At 39.2% G+C, this 10,653-nt stretch overlaps 1 protein-coding gene across 2 annotated transcripts in view; it reads right to left on the bottom strand.

Annotated features, from left to right (window-relative positions):
• Positions 1–2,326: 2,326 nt before the first annotated feature.
• LOC147716873 (uncharacterized) overlaps positions 2,327–10,653 on the bottom strand; it is an 80,488-nt gene continuing 72,161 nt past the window's right edge. Inside the window, exon 3 of one of the 2 annotated variants that reach the window (XM_086923777.1) lies at positions 2,327–6,171. In XM_086923777.1, the coding sequence (XP_086779903.1) occupies positions 5,177–6,171 (995 nt within the window). In that variant the 3' untranslated portion in view covers positions 2,327–5,176. The remainder of the gene's footprint in view (positions 6,172–10,653) is intronic. The other variant, XM_086923778.1, reaches the window with a different exon arrangement.

The raw sequence follows: 10,653 nt of genomic DNA, 5'->3' as shown, positions 1-10,653 counted from the left end.
TTTTGAAATTACATTATTGTTGACAACACTGAATATATACAAAATAACCAGTTATACATGGTATTTTACGTTGTAACTGGACAGTACTTACCAGCAAGAACAAATGGTTAATCCAATTCTCAGTTTAATTTTTATTTAGCAAAGTTCTCAAAAACAGCAACAAATATGCAAACTAGTAAACAAACCAAAACTGCACATATAGGAAACATGAGAACAATGAAACATAAGATCAATTAAAAAATAAATAAACAATGTGAAATAATTCAGATGAAAAACTCATTTAAAGTCACACAAAATGAACTCAGTTTTAGAATTATGGTTGTCACCTTTTTTTTGCAGGCCTCCATAGAAAAACACTGGCCAGGCAGATGTAAACCGGTCGACGTGTCAACCCAGTTTAGAAAAGATACTTTTGATGGTCCAATTTACCAAACTGCAATGATTTTCAGCTAACAAGAAACATTTAAGAGAATTTTTTTCCGGTTTGCAGATCGTAGATCCTTTGCTTAAATTTCTCGGAAAATATACTTTCCCATTCAACCACCATCTTTGTTAAATCTGAATACTGCCTCAACCATAGCTCAAGTATTAGGCAATTTATACTCGGGTATCACTCGACTGAACAGCTGCCTTTAAAACAAGCATTAGCAAAAATCAATAGCTATGGCCTTGGCAAGCTGGTGTGATAATTATGTTTTCTTATTGTGAGCCTACTGATGCCAAATAACAGAACACATGCTCCCATCTGGACTAAGCTGCAACACAATTTGTAGATTAAAGAAAATCCTAACCACTCGATATACGTGTGGGTCCAGGTAGGCATAATTAGAACAAGTATAGAAACCTTTTTGTATTTTTAATGCATGTAACGTGATTCTCACTAGTGAAAAGAAAAGGTGCTTCTGGCTTTGAGTTACTGTAATACAAAGATATAGTTTAAACACACAAGAATGACTAAAGTCTCTGACACTGAAGTACACTTCTTTTAAGGCAGATCTGCATGTGAGCAGACAGAATGCCTTCAACTCACAGTGTAAAAGATAGATGAAGTGGGCTAATCCATATTCCTATGCTCTATACTGTAGGCAGAAACGAAATGCCAATGACAATTGAACAAACCAATGGAGCAAAGCCATTATGTATATATGCAAAAATATTTTGTTATTGTTTTTTCATTACACAAGAGTAGTGAAATATTGAAGGCTGTCTGTAAGTCATATATAAAAAAAAATATGGTCTTCTGCCACATTTGGAATATAGAGCAGACCTCCCCTGGCACTGTACAAGACTGGCCCGAGTAACAAACGGGGTATTTGGTAAGAAAGCCTATTACTTTTATTTGAAAAATAAATTACGTAAGGCAACAAACTTGCACACTTTAAAACTTCTAACATGCATTCCATCACCACCCCCCCAAAAAAAAGATAATTAAAAAAATATATCATTCAGACACGGCGCGTCTTACTTTTGCTAGCTACAGGTGCCTTACCTCGTATGTTTGCTGACAAGCATCCGAATGAAGTGTGCATATAATGAATGACATGTTATATTTCACAGATCTTAAGAATATACAGTATACTTGAGGGAAAAGTAGAAATCTAAATTCTGTGAATTACTAACAGACACAGTATACAATTTTGGAGAAAATATATAGAGGCCATTAGCAGTTCTAGACCCATCACATTTTATTTAGTCTGCAGAAAGGAGTCACTTGGACAACACTTCAGATTACATTAACTTTGCATCACACATCACAGTAAAGTGGTTGTGTTTGGAATCTTTAGCTTCACTCACTGACACTACAGCTTCAAGGCACAGGGACTGTGTAGGACACCTCATATATTACGAAGACTATACATTTTCCAATTGGAAAGTCTTAAAGAATGACACAACAAACAAATCATAGCCCCTTTCGTAAAGCCATGAATGCCAGGTGGCCAAGGTTACTTGAAAGGCAACTCCTTGATAAATTACACATTAAGTTAGGCGAAGATAGCAAAAAGATTGGTACCAAACCAAAACCAATGACGTTGAACGCAGTGCTCAATCAAGAAATATGTTAAATACACTTGTGACAAAAAAGGCAAGTTGGTAGATAATGTGAATAGGCGTAATCATAAATTGCAAAACCACAAACAAACTGCCAAAAATGTAAGGAGAAAACAAAAAAGGCCTATACTAACACACTACTCTGTCCACAGTTAATAAATAAACCATTTGACTCAAAGGGGAATCTTAAAGAGTAACTGAGAACAGGTCTGAATTCCAGTCTTTAGTTAGTCGCGCCCATTATGAAATTACAGAAATATGAGAGAAGGCTCTTGGGTTGGAGTTAGTTGTATTTATTTATAATTTAACTCTTCCAGGAAGTAAACTTGATAGTCATGTGCTGACAGTAGTACTACTAACATCACACCATACAAGCGAAGCATTTCATTTCCCTTCCACTGTTAATAAATAAGAAATTAAACAGCAGTATTCTGAACACTTTCCACAGAGCTAGTCGAGGCAGCACTTCTTAGCCTCTGATAGATCTTGAGCCCAACGGACAGTATTTCATCACAGTACTGAAAGAATATGTTATCATGGGATGCAGCAACAATACCTGGTATGACAAGACTTAATGTTGAGAAAGCAGGGTATCGTATACATTTTAAGAACCTGTATCTTACATTTAGGGGTCAAACACCAGCTTTGCACAGAAAAATACTTTTTATAAGGACATCTAAACTAATAGGCAGGACGCAACTCAAAGGTATTGGTATCTAAGTCCTGCAGTTGACACAGATCTCAGTAAAATGAAAGCTTTAGAGGAAAGAACGCAGAATATTAATGGTATTCAATATGGTTGTATGAAGCCTATTTCCTAATTGGAATTTGACAATTACTAGGCCATTCGAAAAGAATTAGCTAGATATCAATGTTTGAAAAGGTGACAGTCACAGGAGCTTTGACCTATCGTTTTTTAATACAGGTCATTGTCTACAATATTGAATACAATTTCAACTTTGGTTCTTAAAGGAATGGCAATAAAAAATTAGATCCAGAGCTCATTCGGCATGCAAGTTATAATATGCAATGGCAAGGCCCCAAACTACTTCGAGTTGAAGCTTTGTACAGGTGACAATTATGCGTGTATCTATATTTTGCTGGCCCGAGACTACATAACTAGATGCCACAGTACCCAAAGTAGAATGGACCAATAATGGAATCCCTATTATGGAGGACAAATTGCTCATAAATTCAACAGCTTTACCTATTTCTTTTTTAGCTATTTTCAATGCTCTGTACATCTACTTGCAGTTGGTATTGGGTGCTCACATGGTCACAGTTTTTATTACCATATTTGACATATATTACTATTCCCATGTTCTAAAGATCTTCTAGGCGTAACAGAGTTTCCAACAATATTACATGTAGATGGGCAACATATTAGCTGCAAGCTCAACCCATCATCAACAAAAACAAACAATTCTACGTAAGAATTGTATATAAATTCATTTTGTATCTGCCTTCTGGAGCAAACTAAGTAAAGCACATCTCTAGCCTTTAAGGCTACATTTTCTTTACCAATCAGGTACCATCGTAAATCAATATTCGTTGAAGATCAAAAATCCTCTTTTGCTACATTTCACTGTTCTATAGAAACGATGTGTTTTGCCCACCATGTTTAACCAATTCATTTTTAATTTACATTTTAATCCTGTTAACTTTGTAGCCACGTTTAAGGAGCAAAGCAAATGTTACTCTCAAAAACCCCAACCTGAATGCATGCCTTCATTTAGCTGTTAAAAACGTTAATTTTAACATTGTTTTTGCAAATAGGAGTTGTCGCAGCAGAGCGGATTTACTGTTTGCATCGTTTGCAGAGGTTTAGGTAGAAACTCGAAATAACCTCAACTAGATTCTTCAGACTACTGTGAAGTGTCTTTAATAAACCCTCTGGCATGTTTATAAGCATTTGTACGCTCACTTGTTATAGTATTTTTTTACATTATACTACCATCAGTATTTACTTTGAAGGCAATAAATCTTTTTATTTTAGTAGTGGTTGCATATTGTATAGTGGTTTACAAAGACTAGAAAAGAGAGAGGATATCTGAAATCACAAGCTGTGAATCCATTAAGCACACAAGGACAGGAGTCCAAATTGTAGGAGACATCAATGAGTGATTTTGGTATTAGGTGGAACTGGAGCAGTGACAATAAATCTCCCTGAAAATGTTCTGTAATTAGAATAGTTTATACATTCAATAGAAACATTCAATTCTCTTGCATATTAAATAGTGAAATACCGCTGTTAAGCATCATTTTCATTAATGTTATGCAATAAGGGCACTTTTTCTGGAACCCTAGGCATGTGATAATGCAGGTGTTGTAAAGAACAGAGTCTTGCGTTCTTTCATGAGGTTGGTTTCTTGTTATAAGTTTAAGTATTTTGTAAAGAAGCATTTCAATATCTCCTGCTTACACCTCAGCTTTCATTTAGAGATTTGTTGCTTCATTCATGAATTTAGCACACAATCTAAGCTGTGGATCCTCACGATAAGTGGCATATAAATATTACCACCTATTGCATGTGTGGTGTTTCGATTCTTTTTTCATCCACATAATTCTGATAATTCATGTTGAATGCACCAAGTAGTCAATGTACATGCACGACAATGTCATGTTCTATTGCTGCAGGTCTTAGCTGTGTTGGTATGAGACCACAAAAGAATGTTCTTAAATGCACATTACTTGAAACAAAGATATTATGCATATTATTTTCATACCTTCATTAAATGTATTTTTATTTTTGTATCACCTTTTTCCCTCCCAGTCTTTGTACCTGGTCATGGACCTAATCAACAGCAGAAAAGAACTTTGGATCTGGTCACACAGTTAGGTTTTTTTTTCTCATTTGAGGCAATGTTCATTTGTAAATAAAAAAATCCAGTTTTACATTTTTTCGTAGTGAATTATTGCCTAGTCCCTATGGAAGTGCTTGGAATGGTATTGGTAGGCTGCTTCTTTTTTTTGCCATGCGTTGTATAGAGCTTATATTTTACAAACATAATATATGTTTTCTTGAGTCTTTGTGCAATTATTTTCTTGATTCATTCAACAGGTTCGGAAAATTGGTCTATATTTACATATTTCGGAATGCTTCTAGCAGTGCATCTTTCTTATAATTCTATAGCAAATTCAATTCTGTATCTTCAAGGGGTTGAAACTCTGGTATCTTTTCAATCTGTTGATTGTGTTTTTGTTGATGTTTGATCATACGAGAAGGGTGACTAAATCTCTTACCACATTCAATACATGTATATGATTTTGCTCCTGTGTGAATTCGTTGATGTGCAACAAGATTCGCTGACCAGCTGAAACTCTTTCCACAATGTTCACATGTATATGGCTCCTCGCCTGTATGAGTTCTCTGATGATTACGTAGATGAGAATTCTGACTAAAGCTTTTCTCACAAAAACTGCATTTGTAAGGTTTCTCCCCAGTGTGTGTTCTCAAATGATTAGTAAGATTTGCATGGTTGCTGAAACTCTTTACACATAAAGTACATGCATATGGCCTCTCTCCTGTGTGGGTCCTGAGATGGGTAACAAGGTGTATATTCTGACTGAAACCTCTGCCACATTGACTGCATTTATATGGCTTTTCTCCGGTATGGATTCTCTGATGAGTAATGAGGTTTGTGATATTACTGAACCTTTTCCCACAATCAGAACATATAAAAGGTCTTTCTCCTGTGTGAGTTCTGCGATGGTTAATTAGATGTGTGCTTTTACTAAAGCTTTTCCCACACTGATTACAAGTATAAGGTCTCTCTCCAGTATGGGTTCTTCGATGATTTACCAAAGTTGCATCATGACTAAAGCTTTTCCCACAATCAGTACATGTGTATATTCTTTCTCCTGTATGACCTCTTCTTTGCTTGGTGGGATTCGTCGATTTTTTTATACCTTTTTTACCTTCAGTGCATGTTTTAGGTCCCTCTTCAACTGGACTTCTCTGGTTTGGTTTTGGAAGGTGAAGTGTATTTATGAGGGGCTCCTGCTCTGAAATTTGGAGAACCACCTCTTTTCTGATCTCTGATGTTCCCAGAGAAGATTTTATTTCATCTGCACATTCCTGATAATTCATCTCCATCCACTCAACCCTGGTTTCTGGCTCTACTGGAAAGAAAAAAAATATAGATTTTATTCTATTGTTAATAAAATACAGTTATTGTAATACAAAATATAATACTAGCCTTAACAGTTTGATGACAACTCAACACTACGAATTTATACTGAAAATTATTGCAGTTATGAACACGACAGCTGTGAAAACATACTTATCAAAATGCTATCCGTCACTACCTGCCGGCACTCCACCCGCGGCGGCCGCCGGAGCCGGTTCGTGAGGTACTGCCCTCTACCCACATGCCCTGTGGGGCCTTGCCCCCTTTTCCATCTCAATGGGGTCTGCCCCCAGGGACCTTCCGCTCTTTCTGCTTCACCTCAGAATTTCTATTTCTGTGCAACGCTGTGGGTTTGTTGCATATAGTGGTTCATATAATGTATGTAACAGATGTGATTCTCTTTGCGATTGCGGACCTCCCGCCTGTACATACTGTAACTACAAGTGCAAATTCTTACTTCATAAAGGTTTTAATAAATTATGAATATATATATATATATATATATATATATATATATATATATATATATATATACACACACACACACTTATCAGAATCACAAATACTATTGTCATCCTTCCTGAAGTATAACAGGGATTGGATCTACCACGCAACTGAATACTCATAATAAACCACATAAAAAAGCCTGCCAATTTCAATAAATAGCGCGATAAAGCTCAGGCACAGTGGGGTAAAATCAGTTCAGTAGAAGAGATGTAAACAGTACAACAGGAGCAATAAGGAGTCTCCTTTATCGGTTCAGCCCTGCCTTCAAACTACATCATGCATTCAAGGAACTCTGATGCTCACACTCCACATCTACATTCTATGTACTGTAATTTGCCTGGGGAAGCTCTAGGATACCACACATCTCCCTTTTTTTAAACAAGAGGATATTATCAACATTGTAATAACACTAACAGATCACACCCTGTACATAAATTACACTCTATATATTATGTTACATAAAATAGTGGTGGTTTTTAAAATACGATTAACAGTCATTTTACTGTAGGGAATGGTTCTTATTCCACAAAGTCATCAAGATGCTTTGTCCTAATGAGATCTCATTTCGGGGTGACACTCAGTAGTCATTACTTCTGCTTTAGTTCTTTATCCTCAACCAGTTTCCTCTTCCACCATCACAGTGTCTCTGCTTACTTTACAGACCCTTTCACCTGAAGTATTTGCTGGGTTTCTCAACACCACCTTTACCTTCAAGGTTTTAGGGCAGTGATTTGCAAACTTTTTGGACCCGCAGCTACCTCAACCAATTGGCCGCGGCTCCCTCGACCAATTGGCCGCGGCTCCCTCGACCAATTGGCCACGGCTCCCTCGACCAATTGGCCACGGCTCCCTCGACCAATTGGCCACGGCTCCCTCGACCAATTGGCCACGGCTCCCCATTGCTTTTTTGGTGGTGAAGAAAGTCGAATTTGCGCTGTATAAAACTGCAAAAAAAATAAAAACTGGTATATGGCTAGATGAGTCTCTGCTGTGAAACCATATTCTCGATCGAGAGGTATCTTTAAATCAGGATATGACTGTGCACTTGACAACTCTCCTGATTAAGGAAAAACTGCATTGTTTAATTTGTCACTACCTGGAACCTTTTAGGTCGGGTGTAACCTACAACTTTTGGTTTTTAATTTTTTTAAAATACATATTTGGAGGGGCTTTTTTTCAGCCCTTTTCAACTATTATTAGCCTACTGTGGTGTCAATCACATTTTGCTTCTGCCCACCACAACACATGGAATGGCGCACATCGTAGGCCCACTTCAACCATTCATTTACCGGACTGCGAGTAATAGTGCTTTGCTCTTGCACAGTACGAACTGTAATGCTCATTCATCAGCCTTCTAGTAGAGACCTTATGTAACGATGGCTAATGCAGCAACAGTTCACAGCGAAGGGAAAGATAGTACATTAAGATGCCAGCTGCAATCCAGGCATCTTGTTGTTTCTGTACACCACCAGATACTGAAAGAGGTCACATATAACTCCCTACTGCATACATTCTGGAATCAAAATGATATCACTATTTGCTATAGGGGTAAACCTGAGAAACTATGGTAATTAAAAGGCCAGACTGACTGTCCTGAACACAGGACTGAATTTAGAAAAAAACATGTTAACACCAGCATGTTTCACTACTGCAAAAGAGAGTCCTGATTTAAAATATCATCAGTATTCTGACAAAGCTGAGAAAGTGCAACAGTGAAAACAAAAGTAAGTCGCCTTAAGTGCAAAGGGCAGTGGTACCATTCTTCTAAAAAAACTGCGCTTTTAGTGTGGATGATGTGGCTTACAAAAGGGGAAACAAGATCAGTAGAATTTGTCCTTCAGCAATCACAATGATGCAACTAGTGCCGCTGTTCCCAATTCTGGAGGTATGTGCTCATACTGGTATCTAGTGGTAGTTATAGGAACTGCAGTTCATTGAAATGATCTGCAAAGCTTCACTGTTGAACAATGTTGTGTCCTGTATTGATAGTTTGTAGTGACCATGGCGCCCCCTGCTGAATTTGGTGGCGCACAAGGGTGCCTCTGCGCAGTTTGGGAACTACTGTTTAGGGAAATTAGAGAACTATTTGACTCCAGCTGGTGCTTTTACAACTATTAAACCTTCCACAGCCACTGTCACTGCCTTAAGTGAGTTAAATCCTGCTTTTCGCAGCCGGTTTCAAGACTTCTGCGAGAAAGTCAATCTATGCTCCAAACATCTTGCGCACCGCCCTTTGTTCTAATCCATCGACCCCGGTGATAGATAAGCATTAGGCTTCTACCACTAGAAAATTTCAAATGGACTCCTACTCAGATGCCAAGTGTTCAGATTGCATGTGTGACACTTCTATGGTTTCAGTGAGCATATGCAGGTAATTGCAATATCAAACATGGACACTTCGAATGACACTTTCCTGTGAGTAAATCAAAGCAATAATTAATGAGTGGCAAATCATTTTCTGTTACTGTATCTAGATATATCACACAGCAATGAACATATTCCTAAAGCTAGCCATGCCTACTGTCTTTGAAAATGCTGGTTAGGAGTATAGGATCAATGATTAGTAACAAAAAGATTTTGTTGTGAATAATTAGAATTTAATAGGTTTCAATTCTGAGAATATTAGTCGGTGAATTGAAAATTGCTAGGCACATAGAAGTGATAGTGGTCTTCGGAGCGTCTCAGTCACTCCAATTCTTTCATACCACTTTCCTCTGCATTTTCTCACTCTGATAGCTAGTTACACCTGCATGTCCCATATCATTTCCTTCCTCTTCATTGCAGCCTTTTTATTTTGTCGCTCAGCATTACGTCATAGCCTTTGCCTTGCTCTCATACATACACACTCTCTCCTCAATTGTTAAAACAGCAGTATTTCAAAAGCTGTATACCTTCTACACACTGCTCAACATGAAATGGCAATTACAATTGTCACGTGCGACAACTGGTCTGAGCTCTGCAGAAAAGCTACCAACTGAAAGAGCATGTAGTAGAAACAATGTTATGACCGAGAGACAGAGAAACATATTGATTTCAGCCACCTCCAGAGCTACTGATTTTATGTACACCCAGCTACAACCTGAATTTACCCAGATGCAAAGATGTGTTCCCAACGTGCACTGAGCAAGAGTCAGATTTCCATGAAAAAAAATCTAATCTTGTCAGTCCTACTGACATTCTTGACAATCTAGAGATTCACAGCAGGTCTGGGTGGGATAGCAGATAAGCTGTAAGCGGGGCCAAAAAGTCCTTGGGACGGGAAGTCTCTGGTAATTCCTCCTCCTATATCATCAACTGATTCCTACAATAGATAACGTCATGGAGCAATTTCTTCACTGTATTGCCTCCCAGCTCCTTCCTCCCTGACACTTCGCCATATATGGCGACCGTGCAGACGCGCAGCGTTCACGCGCAGCGGGCGCGCTGATTGTGCGCCAAAGGCAAGCCCGTCTACGCCCGTCCGCGCCTGGACCGCGCCCAGTGTCAGGACCCCTGGCCCTCGCAGACCCCAGCCCACCCGACGTATGACGCCGCCACCCTAAACGCACTCAACACCGGCCGACTCCCGGGATGCTACCGAGCCACCCCGAGATGCACCCACGGACCCTTCAGCTGCCGCTCCTACGAGTTCACATGCATCCGGACCTGCACGACACCCGCACCCACCAAGACCAAGACGAGCAACAACAGCAGCCACCTGAAGTGCATCCTGCTCAACACCCGCTCCGTCCACAGACACGCCGTCGAGCTCTGGAACCTGATCGACACCACTTCACCAGACGCCGCCTTCCTCACGGAAACCTGGATGAACGCCTCTTCAGCGCCCAACATCGCCATCGCCATCCCAGACGGCTACAAGATAATCCGAAGGGACCGCATCAACCAGACCGGAGGAGGCATCGCCATCATCCACAGCAACACCATCCGCATCACGACCAACACCGACAACACCCTGACAACCGCCGAA

Source organism: Lissotriton vulgaris, chromosome 5 (genome assembly GCF_964263255.1).
Source record: "Lissotriton vulgaris chromosome 5, aLisVul1.2, whole genome shotgun sequence".
Lineage (NCBI taxonomy): Eukaryota > Metazoa > Chordata > Amphibia > Caudata > Salamandridae > Lissotriton > Lissotriton vulgaris.
Note: the sequence above shows the minus strand (reverse complement) of the source record. Positions and strands in the feature narration are given on the sequence as shown.